Source organism: Notothenia coriiceps, unplaced genomic scaffold (genome assembly GCF_000735185.1).
Source record: "Notothenia coriiceps isolate Sejong01 unplaced genomic scaffold, NC01 NC01_scaffold00038086, whole genome shotgun sequence".
NCBI classification, from domain to species: Eukaryota; Metazoa; Chordata; class Actinopteri; order Perciformes; family Nototheniidae; genus Notothenia; species Notothenia coriiceps.
The window spans coordinates 48651-63598 of NW_011370787.1; the positions used below are offsets into that span (position 1 = coordinate 48651).

Genomic DNA, 14948 nt, shown 5'->3' on the forward strand with positions numbered 1-14948 from the left:
TAAGCATAAAAGTTTATTTGCAAAAAAAACAACAAATCAAAAAAAAGTACAATACATTCTTAAAACCTTTTCTCTACAAAACAATTTCACAGAAATTACCTTGGAATGTATATTCCTATTTTTCATTTTTACGTTTGTTATATATTTACTCTTATATTTAATGTGTTTCTTTTGTTCTTTAAATAGTCCCATATCAGTATAAATTGGCCTACAGTGAAGACCTTTTTTCCTGTAGAGGCAAAGAAAGGGTCATGGATGGCATTTTGACAATCATATAGTCAATAACAGATCATTACATCTCATCCACATATATGTCCAGTCTAAGCCTTCCAGCCACTCCCCATCAATATAAGTACCATGTTGCATAAACAGAGGCATTAGGAGCACGGCCTCCAGCCAAACTAATGGGAGCAGGTGGAGTCCGGCTGTACTGCAGCTGACTGTGAGTCTCCATCACACCTCCCTATTTCACTCAGTAGTCATTAGAACCATCTTCGTGTATCTCACCAATGGGGCAAGTGGCTTTAAACCACTCCTTTCTAGTAGTATAACGGACACACTGACACCTCTGTAATCCATTGAAGAGAACTGTATCCGTCTTACAATGTAGCTGGATGTACAGTGACATTACAGCCTGCTGATAAATAACTGTGATTTGTTGTCTGTCCCTTGCCCTCCTCTGTCATTAGAATAGTTTAAAAACTGCCTGCAGCCAAACCCTGATAAAGGCACACATTTGTGAAACAGCCATGCCTTGCCACGACACATTAACTGGTCTCCCTTCTGTTCGAGCTTTGTGCAAGTCGAAAAAGAAGAGTGTTGATGTTTTTCGATAGCTAAGCATTTCCTGTCTTGGTGGTAGAGATCCCACAAATCCAATATTTGAAATGACACTCTAAGCTCGGAAAATGCCTAATAAAATGTGACAACATTAAATAAAATGTCAGAAAGACGTTGTTGTCTTCTCCTTCCCTCATGTAAGAGTTGTCTGTTCCAGTTGATGATACAAATACATAAGAGATGTGGAGGGAATAGAGGATATTGTAAGTTAAACGTTGTAAACTGTTCACAAATTCAGTGTTTAAGAAAATAAAAAAGCACCCCAAATATTTGTGCATTCGTACTCAGTGAGGACACTCAAAACGTTTAAATAGCAAACAGTAAAACAAAAATGAATGAAGCCATAGCTGATAGCTACCATTAATATGGGTGGAGCAATGTTTCAATAAAAACAAAAATGAAATTGCATGACATTACAACAGACAAAGGCAGAAATGGACTGAAGGCTATAAAAGATACAGAGGGAGAGAGAGGGAAAGAGAGAGATATAAAGATGACATATCTTTCAGTATCTTTGTGGAAAAGGGCATTACTGTTTCAAAAACTTTCAATTATTCATAATGTCATGTTATCAGGAGAATATCAGCACGTCGGACATACTGGTCATTGATAACCAACAGGTAGTATTTGATGTATTTAGAAATTCAGAGTTGCTCTACTCGATCTATGCCATCATGTCTCAATCTATCTGAATAACATGTTGATACACATTCTATTAGGCTCTCAGGTGAGAGCGTGTTAGAAAAAAGATCTTAGGCTGTCTTCACATCTTCTTGTTAGAAAAAAAGGTGCTTTCTGTCATCGTAAGCACACACAAGCGGCAACACACCCACACACACTTATATATGTACATACCCACGCATACACACAACCACACATACACAGAAACAGCTGCTTTCCAATCTGTCTGAAAACATTGCACCAAAAGAAGGACAGAGAGAGGGAGAACAAAAACAACTCTCTAGTACAGTAGTTGAGTCAGTGAGGCAAAGTGATGACTCAGGTCTGTCTGCGTAAACAGTTCACTTGTTAAGTTCAGATTTGGACTCTGTCTTCATACCCACAAGCGTACAAGAGGGGCCGATAGCAAACAGAGGTGTCCCTGACAGGAGCCTGTAAATAAAGGCAGAGTTCAGGCAGTGAGTGAGCTCCTACAGGTCTCTCTCTCACACACAGTGGATCTGCAGGTAGTTTTAGTATCCTCCAACCAGCAGGGGGAGCTATCCCTTAGGAGTTTTCTTGTTTTGAGTGTTCCACATGCCTCGTTTGGAGTGGTAGTAGTGAAAGAAGTTTCTTAAGCGTAGTCTCTCTACCTCCAAACCATTCTGCAGTACCCTAGAAAAGGCAGGAGGGAAAATCACTGGGTTAAAACTGGGCTTATATTCATCAGCAGAAATAATTGTGTTAATCATTGCAACTGTTTCTAGGTCATGTGTAACTTACTGACGATCAGTGGCTGTCTAAAATAGGCTGATCAAATTTTTTTTTCTTTTATCAGAAGTTCAAAGTCTGGCGTTTTTAAGTATGTTTCTGACGTTGATGCTCAAGATGAGAAAATAAGTTTAGCTTTCAGAGGAAGGATTAAAGTCGAAACATTTGCATTTGGTCATCTGCAGGCATACATACACCAGTGCAGAAAAGTTGCCAAAGATGCCAGACACCCAAATTCCTGTAAAGTGCCAAATACACAGAACTTTCCCTGGCTGCGATAGGCATAATCAACATTGTGTGAACTCGTTTGGCAAGGGCTTTAATGTAACAGACCTTCATTTATTTGTTTTGTGTCAGTTTAGCCAACCTACATCTGGGTGGTATCTAAACATGCAGATCGTTTTAGTTGAATATGCTCAATTATCCATCCGGCTGCTTCGATTACCAAAGATCTCTCGTTAGTTTTAATTGCAGCAGCCCTTTCTTGATGTTCACTAAAGAAGCATTTTCACACACTGAACATTCAACACTGGGAGCTGGCAACATCCACTGTGCAGACTGTCAATGTTTTTCCTTCAAATGCGGTTTTTTCCTGCACTTGCACCCTATTGGCATTGTGCACACTTTACACCTTCAATGTTTAAAGGTCATGTACCATATACATTATGCTACAACATTATGCTACAACATTGACAATCCAAGAAAAAAGATGCAATCTGAATACAACTACCATTGAAAAGCATATCATGTGTTAACTCCAATTTTATCGTTACCATAGAGTTGACATTTCTCCAACAAAGTCTAAACTAAAACGGACTCATTAACCTTCTGATACCCTTTTCACACTGAAGGCTCAACCAGCATTGGTTTTGTGTTTGAAAAGGTTAACCACTGTTGACCGACATGACTTTGTAACCCAGGTCGAGAGGTGGGTCGGATAAGGGTCGATATCAGCGAGAAATGGGTCATGGACGCTAAACAAGCAAAACAAGACAAATTATGTCACGTTACGTAATTGTCCCAGGTCGCCATAGCTCATAAACAAACACAGCGATGGCAGCAGGAATGTCTTAGCTTGTTGCTGGTTTACCTGTCAAGCAGCTCCCAGTCCTCTCCCCCCCAGCGGTCTTTGAATTCCTCCGTGTTCATCCCTCCGATCTTATCAAAGTCAGTCTTATAGATTCCAAACAAGCCGAAGCCGTTCACCTCCCAGTACCCTACAGAAAGAACAAAAAGAAATTTAAAAGGAAATATTGGTCCCATTGCAATAACAGCCTCTCGTGATGTAACAGCCTTTAGAAATTACGCATGCTAATTGAAATCTGAATTCATTTTTCATAAATTATGAATTTTTCATAAATTATGAGTTCAAAGCTGCTGTATGGAACTGGGGAATTAGTTTGAGTGACGGGTCAAACTTAAAGACTGGAAAACTGTGTAAATACGTGAGTGAGATCATTCCTGTATGAGCATGTATGCATGTAATGTGTTCGTTACCATCGGGCTCCCGTGGCGAACTGCCGCAGCTGAGTCTCATGACGACGGGAGCGAAAGCGAGGCGTCCCTCCACACAGTGCTTCCTGATGCTCTCCAAGATGTTGAGAGGGAAGTGGATGTGCAGATCACAAAGGAATACAATGCTATGACTATCCTGCAAGAAGAAAAAAAAAACACACAAACGTGACACATACATCTAAATTAAAAACAATTACGTCAAAAGGGAGAAATAAAAGTGTGTCTGCTTTATGATTCTGTGGATGTTCACACAAGGGGTTTTAGGATTAAAGAAAGTAGAGAAGTCTGGGCATCAGAGGCTTCTCTTCGCTCCCAAAGCCTGCGGGTCATTCAGACATGAGTGACGGCCATGTCATCCCACCGTGACAGCACTGACACTCAACTGACGGCTCAAAGTCTGTCCACATTTCCAGCCGCTCCATGCCCCCTGTGGGTGGGTGTGCATGCGTGAGTGACAGAGAGACAGCCCACACACACACACACACACACATACAGATGACACAGGAATTGTAGCTAACTGCTTAAGCGGCTCCCTGTCACCCACGGCCGGGCTCAGTGTGAGAGGGCGAACGGAGCAGGGGGAGGTAAAGGGTGAGATCCACAGCCTGTGACAGACCGCCGTGGCAGTGATGTACTCATTATGCACGAGTGTTCTTTCTGTCTGTCCATCAGTAAAGGTCATGTGGTCAGTGTGAGTGGCTGACCTTCAGTGTGGCTTTTTCCTGCCAGCTCGCATATTGCTGTCTCTTGTGTTTGTGTCTCTAACCTCGATAGTGTCCACTCCGATCTGCAGTCCTGCCGAGCGCTCAAAGTTCCCCTCTCTCCTCAGATACTCATATCTGTTGTAACAGAAATACACACGCATCAGGTGATGCCTTGAAAATTGTAAGAAATATGGTACCTTTTACACAGCTGATTGTGACGCACGCACGCACGCACGCACGCACGCACGCACGCACGCACGCACGCACGCACGCACACACACACACACACACACACACACACACACACACACACACACACACACACACACACACACACACACACACACACACACACCTTGGCACACTGCTGTCTCTCAGTGCCTGCTCCACGTCCATGTCTTCACTCTCAAAATCGACGATGATGATGCTGAAATTGTCATCCTTTGTTTGGCGATGAAGATTCTCCATGTCAGATATGAACTGCTGTACCCAGCGGGCCTGGTTTTTCACTGAAAGACAGTAAGAAGGAAACACAAAGTAGATAAAGCATGAATAATCTTGGTTTAAAAGTTACTTCTAGACAGTTTTCTCCGTTTTGGAAGTTGACCGAAGTCCGCCTTTTGACTGACCTGGCACCACAAAATGCACCATGACATCTCTCCTCCACTGCAGCATGACAGGCTGGCAGAGCAGAGGCTTAGCGTAGGCGGTGCTCCAGGGTGTCGCTCCGGGCCGGGCGGGAGATCTGGCTGAGGGAGGGGGGGGTGGTGGTGTGGTCAGGCTGGATGTGGCAGGGGATGGGACCGAAGCTGGGGACAGAGCTGGTGAGGCCGGGGCAAAGTCAGTGTTCTCTATGCTCTCCTCCCCCATCCTGCTGCGGTGGAGCAGCAGGTAGATGTACTCGGATAGACGCACCACGCTGCGGCCTCGCTCCATCAGCTCCAGCTCCACCAGGTAGCGGTTCCCTCTCGCAGAGTCGCGCCGCTTCTCAACGTTAACGATTCGCAGCAGGGTGTAGATCCTGGGGCAGGGGGTAAAAAGATCCCATATTGTAAAAATAATCATCTTTGGTTTGTTTATAAAGCCAGTGTAGGAGTTTTATAAATACTGTATTAAAACTCTCAAAACACTGACCAATCAGGGCAGAGTTTTTTGGGGAGGGGGGCTCAAAGAAAAAGTCAAGACAAACAGTATAAGAAAAAAAACGTGTTAACCTTAAAGCATGTTCACACATTGTAGTAAAAAAGTATAAACCTTATAAGGACCCCCCTTTAAAAAACACACATACTGTAGCTGGTACAGGGTATGATATGCAGCAAAAGGGAGAGGATGCATCTACTGTATAAAACACTATTACTTATATATTTAGCAAAACTAGATTACTTCTGCTTAATTGAGGGAAAACCACATAGAAAATGTGATTATCCATAGTTAGTTGGAGGCAAGTCAGCATGGTATATTTTTAAAGGAAAAAAAGCGGCTGAGCTATTTTTCACAAACAACATTGAGGTTTTTAAGCACTGCAGCAGCAAATGGTAATGAGCACATAGAGGTCTGCTAACGTGAAGTCAAAGCACCGGGGCATAACCAATATGTTCTCAGCTAAATTACTTCTTGCTTTACATAATGATAAGCAAACAGAAACGCATTTTAACTCACACGAGGTTGCAGGGGAAACTTAAACCTTCTCGTAGTCTCACATCACTCTCCCTCCCTCCCTTCTGTACTCACCCTCCATTGCGTTCGTTGAGTTTCTCCATGTACTGCGCCAGCACGTCCACCACCTCGCTCTCGGCCAGCTGCAGGTTGCCGGACACGTTGCAGCGCAGGTCGTTCCAGTCGGAGCGCAGCAGCTCGAAGTCCATGGGGTTGACGGAGAAGGTCCTCTGCCAGTTGATGCTCTCCTCCGCCCAACCTGGCCGCGGCTCCACCTCCTCGTAGCTGTAGTCCGACAACTCTCCCTCCTCCGGTTCTGGCTCGGGATTAGAGCGGTTTGTATCCTGGAGTTCTGCCGGGTTGGGGTCTGGCTGCTTCTGGGACTCTGTGATCTCTGAGGTCCTGAGGTAGGAGGTGACACGTGTTTGTTCTTGGAGCGTGTTCTCTGTGGAGTTTATCTTTTGCTGGGTAACAGGAGGGGGGTCTCGATGCGGGGACAGCGGGTCCCTTTGGTCGGGTACATCAGTAGTATGTAAACCCCCGTGATCCCCTCTCCTCCTGCTTGTCTCTGATTGTTTGACCCCAGACTTCGGCACACTTTCACTCTGAGTGTTGATGCTTCCATTGCGAGGAGAGGTCTTACCCTCTTTTGTGGGGGGGTTGGGCCAGAGCTGAGGGGCACTAACCAGACTTTTGCCTCCTCCCCCAGCATGTCCTTTAGCACCCAGGTTAATCAGCCTAGTGGTCTTCCCAGTTTGGTATAGAAACACCCCCGGGAACACCTCTCTAGGGTGGCGCAATGCCCTCTCCTCCCTCCTTTCCTCCCTCCTCTCCCGACGCTGCTCCCTCTCCCTATCCTTCTCCCGCTCCTTGGCAGGCCGAGGCCGGGTGATGTAGATCTTGTTCTCCTCCCTCTTTTTATTCCCTCCGACCTTGTTGTTGTTGTTGTCGTGGAGGTTGTTGCCGTGGGCGGAGTTGCTGCGGATCTGCTTGGCTCGGCTGGCAAGGGCAGAGAGGGAGGACTTCTGGGGGAAGAGGAGTGAAGACTTGCTCAGTTTGGGCAGGGTCTCAGCTCCCTTCTCTCCCCCGCCACCTGTTCCTCCTCCTCCTCCTTTCCTGCCAGGATTCAGCTCTGCGGGACCAGTGCGGATCCAAGACAAGGAGCGAGGCGGGACCACGCTGTCCGTGTCGGGCTGAAGCCCCCTGGTTTGGGGCTCTTCAAGTCCCTTCCTGGTGTTCTGTCTCCCGTTTGTATGATCTCTTCCCCAGTCCAGATCTTTAGCCATCTGTCCCTCTCTGTGAGGAAAGTGTCTCCTCTCTCTGCGACGTTTGATACTGTTGACTGCCCCCTCCTCCTCTTCCTCGGGGTCCTCCTCCTCTTCTTCCCCTTCCCTCCCAGCTGGCGTGGGCGCAGACTTCGAGTGAGGATGTGAGGGGTTGGAGGTGTGGCTGGGATGAGAGGGCTTCTTGGGCGGCTGAGTGCCAACAATCTCCGCCTCGTCCTCGAAGTCTACCACCTCCTCCTCGTCTAGGAAATCTGGAGATAGGAAGGAGAAACCAATTTGAAATGGTGTGTTTATAAATGTGTGACTGATAGAGAGTGTGTTCAATATTAGTTACCATCTGGGTTGGGGAAAAAGAACGGCCTGTCATCGTCCTCCTCATCCATCTTCATATATTTGTAGAAACCAAACCTGGCAGACATTAGAGGAGGCAACACACATTCATTAACACACACAACATAACATATTAAATAAAGGTTGAAGTTCCAATGTGCCTTACAGCATAATAAACTTCATCTACTATTGAGAGGTCGCATGAATCACTGCCTTCATATTCACACTTGAGCAGTTATTCTGCATGATCATTCTACTCTCTCATATTTACAAGACAGGGACAAATATTCCCTCAGCACTTGGAGAGATATAAGCAATAATGTCCTTACTTCTCTAAGTAGATAGGGGACTCTCTGTAGAAGCACTTGTTCTCTCGCTCCATGTGGGTGAGACGTGTGAAGTCATTTGGGTAAACGAAGGACAGATAGACCTGTGGAAGAAGTTCAATGTCAAAACCAAAAAAGCAATAAGCCCCTGGGAAAACGCCGATAGAGGGAGTTCAGTTAGCAATACTCGAAGGGATTAGATTCAAAGCAGCATTTTAAGCAAAGTCCGCTTTTCACTCTTCTAAAAGCTGTATTTTGTTACAGTGATTTCTGTCAAATTGAAATTGGATTTGAGGCATTTTAGTGCTGCAGTAACACACAACAGCCTAAAGGGGGCAACACTGCCTACCACATGCTTCATCAATGTGTTGGTTTGGACAGTGGTGATGTACAAACCAGCATGCCCTCTGTCCAGTTCATATGAATATTATGCTGACTCAGGTTTGAACTTATTTCATAATCGGAGGCACTTTTGACAAGTCTATAGATCTACTTTTATTTAGAACTCTCACACACACATACACACAAAAACACATGAAATGTCTTTATAAATATCTATTATTCCAAAGAAGAGGGAAGGAGACTTACAAACTGCAGGCCCTGGTATCTGGCGATGGGGAAATCTTTGACTACGTAGGTTGGAGAGTAGAGACAGGCCGGAAGAACGTTTTCCAGTCGGGAGGGGTCGATCATAGGAACTGAGGAGAAAATGTAAGATCAGGTACACAAATAGGTATTCTGCTTTAAATAAATATGAAATAAAGAAAGCTGGGAGATGATCAGGGCAATGTCAAAACCAGGGAAACACATCAAATGTAAAACAGCACGCCAGAAGGACTGACAGTCTGAATAATACAGTCGAACTGACAGCCAGAGAGACTGAGAGCCAGACAGTCAATCAGTCACAGGAAAATGACAGGCCATAAGATCCGGATGAAGACAGAAAGAAGGGGAGGATGAGTGGCAGATTTACTGCTATAGAAGGTGTCCCTGGGGTCCGGCTTCAGCATATCCGCTCCGTGCTGCAGGACACCCCCTCCCTCCAGAGCCTGGGGGTGAAACTCCTCCGGGAGACGGATGTGACTGGCCAAGGTCTGAGGGATGTGGTCCACGGCGTTCATCTTCAGATTGGATTCATCTGAAAAATACAGAAAAAGAGGGAAAGACTGAGTTATAGATGATGTAGAAGATGGAAAGAGGAAGATCAGTATTTCACTCACTGTTTGGATTATCTTTATGACACATTTGATTTGCATCATCACAAATCGATACCCACCATGAAAAGTGACAAAAAAGACAAATGAATGGCAGAGAGGAGAGAAAAACCGGAAGAAGAGGAGGTGGAACGTGAGAGGCTCAGAAACAGAGTTGGAAAAAACAAAACAAATACAGAGCAAAGCAGAGTCATAATTATACCAAATCGATAGCACGAGAGGAGGAGAGCGCATCTGTGATTAATGGCATGTCAGGAGCAAGGCCTGATGGGAGAAATGCTTCATAATTAGGGGTGGTCAGCATCATTTTCATCCTCCAGAGGGTGGAGGGCGCACATTGGGTGTGTGAACGCCACACAGAGAAAGCTTCTTTTTAGACGCCCTTTCTTCTAACAATAAAACATCTGTTGATCTCACATATGATACATGCTTTACACTTCACCCAAGCCAGCTGTAATTCATTATCTATGTTACGGAAATACTCAAAAGAAGCAAACAAACAAAGGAAACAACATAACTCTTGATTTATTTCCATCCTGTTGCAGATGTCATCGGGGTGTAATAAAAGAAGAATCAACATTATTTCTGTATGGCATAAACCTCATTCAGATGGTAATACCACGCACATTTAGCACCCGTTAACGGTGTTGTGATTATTTGAAATTCCTGGTCTGTGTAGCAAATGCGTATGCATGTGTGATGGTGTAAATTCATTAACGGCTACCATCTGGGTGGCGCTTTTATGTACACGGCTACTGATTCTGTAGTAAAAAAGTATTATCGCACCACTAAAGGGGATTTAGAAACCACAAGGAATTGTTGTGGATACTGAGCTGCCCTGCAAATTAAGATAATATAGCAGGAACAATTATCCTGACATAAATGACTATTTCATTTGAAAAAAAATCGATAACACACAGTAAAACTACTTTAGTTCAGTGGGAGCTTTGCAACAAAGATGGATGTTGAGAAATATTTCCAGATGAGATACCATGTGTGGAAATATTCAATACTCACTTATAAGATAAGTTACCTGGATAGTAGAAAAATTAACTTACAAATACAACATTGTATTCTTGGTTTCCTACAGACTGGATATGAGCTGAAAAACATACTTTATGATTACTTATTTACTTCTCATGTCAAAATATGTCCCAAATGTAGACAATCTGACACTGGTTGCTGAGTCACCCATGTATTTGCCTCTGACCACAACTCTGTGATTGAGGCTCATAGTTTGAGAATGTTCCTATTAAATGTTACGACTGCCTAACACACAATGACGTTAATTGAAATCCAATCTGACATTTAATTAAACTAAGTAATGCAAAGGACAAGTATAGCTGGGTGAGCTTACAAATGTTTCTCTGTGTCAAATGGGAATGAATATTAAACACTTTCCACAGTGAGAGAATGGAGAAACCGGGTAAGATAGAGGGCATGGCATAAATGGAGGAGCAGTGATGGATGGGTGGAGGGAGGGGGACAGATGAGGAGATGGTAATGTTTGAAGCCAGCAGGTGACCTCATATTCAGTACAAGGCCTCCTTCTTCACTGTCGTAGCCGGTCATAAACAAGAAGGCATACATCCCTAGCAACCTGCTTTCCCAAAATGACAACTCCACACATCATTCTGTGTGCAGCTGGTATTTCCCCTTGTTAAAAATACTTGCTATTTTTGGAGCTATAGAGGTTAGACATCTACCCGGGAGCTCTCATCTCTGCTCCTATAGAGAATAAATAGAGCATCCAATAGATTCTGTATCTTCTCTTTGGTCCTACATACAGTAGAGTAGACACGGCATGACCTCAAATATGCAGCTGAGAAATAACTAAATATAAAATAAGGACAACTGGCAATAAATGTGGGTTTGTTTGACGGGAAGGCAGATTAACATATTTGATCAAAAAGGCAAATGTTTATGGTTGAATACCAGAATAGATGCATTTTTTTTAATAGCATCAGTTGCTGTTTCTATTTCTGGGAACTAGGCTAAACAAAAGGACTAGAAATAGAAAAGACAAAGAGTCCCATGTGTATCAATGCCACAAATATCTGTTATTTACAAATTCATCATCCAGTTTATTTCATTTCCAAGACAGTATGAGAACAATTCACTGTGTCATTAGAGCAGCAGAACAGAACAGCTCTTACCTGTATACAGGGAGATGTAGGCCGAGTCGATCACTTCATATTTCAGACCAGGGAGGAACGGACGCCACTGTTTGTGAAAGAGAGAAAAGGGATTGTGTGAGAGGAGAAAACTAAATGTCAAAACGTGGAAAGTATAATGTGAACAGAAATCGTCCATCACTGTTTCCAGGCTAAACTGTAACACGTTGGGTGTTATCGAATACAGGATCGATCTGATGCTGGGTTTTTGTATAAACACACTTAGCAAGAGAGAGAGAGAAAAAAGAAAAGTGTGGCACGTGAAAAGAGAACAAGAAACGTGAGACTGGAGGGATATGAAGGAAGGGAAGGAATGAGAAAACAAGAGCAACAACAGAATCACCTGAGAAAATAGACTGTGAGCGGAGCGAGAGTGAAGAGGAAGATCTAGTTATGACCTGAAAACTGAGAGAGGCATGGGGTGAGGGATAGAGAGAGGGGGAGAAAGAGAGTGAGAGAAAGAGAGGGATGCTACAATTCTTTTAAATAGATTTCACAATTATCCCGTCACTTCTGGTTACCGAGGATATAATGGCAGGAGACAGGTCATTTTCTAACCCTCGGGTTGAGAATACAAATATAAACACCCTCCTTAGGCTCATGCAAATGCTTCCATGTGCAAAAATGCAAAACATACACAAACACTTTCACCGTTTTAGATTCTGCAACTCATGTAGCACCAATGGCTGACATGTGAAAGCCCAATCCAGCATTTGTTTTTTAAGATATCTATACTGTTTGCTACTTCTTCAAAATGACGCTGACACTGGAAAACAAGGGGCACACATGCCAAAAACAAGTGCACATAAAAAAGAACAACAAACAAGGACACAGTGCGGTGTCATGCTGTGCAGCAGCAGGGAGCAGCTCTGCAGGCCACCAAAGGCTTCAGCTTTGTGTAATTATTTCAGGGGGATTGTTGTCAAGGTCGAGGCAGGTGGCTGTCATGGAAGGACGAAAAAGTGAAGACCACATATGAGTTGTTATTTAGGACTTTAAGTCTAACTCGCAGCGGAATCACAGTACAGACTGCAAGTGTTCAACTATCGCAAAGTTTCCATTGATTTCTAAAACAACACAGTAAGTTCATTCTTAAAGTTACACGCAGTTGTTTGGCGGGAAAATCGTATCACAAGTTTGACTTTCTAGCTTTTTCTGCGTTGTAATAAAGTGTGTTGCAGTCTTATTCTGGATATTTTTATTACAATAGTATGTTTATATTTGCTGTTAATGTATTGTTTTATTATATTTGCATCTTATTCTATCTTTAAATACTTTTCACTCATGTGTAATACTTGACAACACTGCTCCTGTGACAAAATAACTTCCCAATTTGGGATGAATAATGTATCTATCTATCTATCTATGTATCTATACTGTTTGTTAGCTTTATTGATGCAAAATGAGAAAACAAATGGACATGACTCTTTTTTCTGCTCAAACAAAGCATTTGAGATGTGTGTGTGTGTTTTCAGAGTATTTTTGTGTGTGACTGTGGGTGTGTACGCTGTGTGTACGGGTGCGTCCTCTGTGAAATACTGTTGACAGGAAGCAGCAGAGGCCTGTTCGCTGGCCCCAAGAGTTCAACAGAGAGGAAAAAAAATCAATATCCAGGAGGAAATAATAAAAAGTAACAATCGCAAAATGGCAACGGGCAGCCGGCAGTGTTGTTTCATCACGTTTCATCATTCCTCGACCACCCACTGACGTTTAGATATCGTTTTCATTCAGCCGGCCCATAGTGGGTTCTGCTCCAACCTGGAGAGTGTGGTTTAATGCTCTCTGGAGTTACATACTGTACTCAATGCAGCTTACACACACACACAGTTTGCCTCCAGGCCCATCAAACGCAGGTTATTTTTCTATTCCTAGATGATTAGTAGTTTATTGTTCCTGAGAGTGCTGACTGTTGTATTAGTTTGTTTCCTTTAATTCAATTGGCTGACTCAGAGCCTAAGGCACTATGGATATGAAGTTATTTTTTCGGTGTGACACATAAGAGGTAAAGACATAATGAAACTATTTGATCTTTACCAGTTTACGTAAAAATCCATTCGGTTTTCAGGTACAATAAAATGAACAGAAAGTAAACACTTCCATTTAGTAGTGTTACAGTCCTCTCTTGAATTTTCTAGGGTATTAATGGAATAAAGGCGAATTTAAGAAGAAAGCATTAACCGGTCAGAGGCTGTCGAGCCAGTTTCCATGTCTATTTGTTCAATAGAGGGTAAATAAGTTCACTGAGGTATCTCTACCTGTTTTCCCTGTCTTTTTCTGTGTCTCTATCGGGCCCACTTGGCTTTAGGCCCAAATTGGTAGAGTGGTAAACATAAAAGGTCTGAGGCAGAGCGGACAGGAGAACAAGGCAGATGTTAACCTACTTGACGACACCTGCCTGAGGGAAAATAAACTACAGTTACTTTGATGTTTGAGAGAAGAACAACCTGAGAACTGTATAAAGGTGTTTGTGGTCACTTCAAGTATGACATGAGACACACGTTTGGGCAAGAATGGAGAGAATGACATGAAAAGTTCTTCAACGTTATTGTTATTGTAAAGTAATCCAGTGAAAAAACAAGAACTGTTCCATAATTGTCAAACCAAAAACTATTTTATAAACTATAGTCAGCCAAATGTTGGCACTGGATGACATGTTCCTTCATACTGTACCATAAGGAAGGCAATTGTAGTATATTTTTAAGTTGATTCCTCATACACTGTTCTGTAAACACACACTAGCGAACTAAATGTGCATCAATGCTGTTATGACCTGGCTCAAAAGGTCACAACAAAGTGGGAGACACACCATATCAATGGTTAATAAAATATGTTTATTTAAGCAAACAATTCAAATTAACCAAATTAATGAAGTGCAAAAATGAGTAAAGCATGAGGTGTGGACGTCAGTGGTATCAGTAGTGTAAATGCAGGGTGAGGGTTGCATGGACGTGTAAGTGTGAGGGTGTTGAGGTGCACAAAGTAAAGTAACAAACAGCATACTCAACAGAACTGGCTGCCTGTAGGAAAAAGCAGAGAGAGACCATGGCCGTTTCTCAATCGCAAGTAAAACTGCTGCAGAGCAACTATTTCAAGTATACTACGTCATCGAGTGGTGCCGAAGGACTAACTTGAAATGCATGTTAAATACCCAGCATTCTGCACCACTCTATGACGTAGTATACTTGAAATAGTTGCTCTGCAGCAGTTTTACTTGCGAGAAACGGCCAGAGAGGAGCAGAGAGGCTTTAAGTGTCACGGCCCAAACTGTGTCCCTGTTTGTTCCCCTGTGTGTGTGTGTGTGTGTGGAGAGGGTGTTGTTTCCCTTGCAGGCAGCAGCCTGATTGCTCTCACCTGGCCGTCCGACTCAGCTGTCCCTCATCAATCTAATCAGGACACAGCTTATCTACTCCAGTCTCCCAGCAACTCACCGCCAGATTATTGTAAGAATTTCATGCATCGGCCTACAGTGGGA

The 14948-nt window shown here is 43.4% G+C and overlaps 1 protein-coding gene across 1 annotated transcript in view; it reads right to left on the reverse strand.

Moving 5' to 3' along the window:
* Positions 1-14948, reverse strand: part of LOC104967977 (N-acetyl-beta-glucosaminyl-glycoprotein 4-beta-N-acetylgalactosaminyltransferase 1) — a 20217-nt gene continuing 5269 nt past the window's right edge. The window contains exons 2-13 of the mRNA XM_010797518.1: positions 11459-11525; positions 9062-9226; positions 8677-8786; positions 8092-8192; positions 7767-7840; positions 6222-7683; positions 5120-5511; positions 4846-4999; positions 4553-4625; positions 3769-3922; positions 3362-3488; positions 1-2175 (exon numbers count right to left, since the gene is read on the reverse strand). Of these exons, the coding sequence (XP_010795820.1) occupies positions 2061-2175; positions 3362-3488; positions 3769-3922; positions 4553-4625; positions 4846-4999; positions 5120-5511; positions 6222-7683; positions 7767-7840; positions 8092-8192; positions 8677-8786; positions 9062-9226; positions 11459-11525 (2994 nt within the window). The 3' untranslated portion in view covers positions 1-2060. The remainder of the gene's footprint in view (positions 2176-3361; positions 3489-3768; positions 3923-4552; positions 4626-4845; positions 5000-5119; positions 5512-6221; positions 7684-7766; positions 7841-8091; positions 8193-8676; positions 8787-9061; positions 9227-11458; positions 11526-14948) is intronic.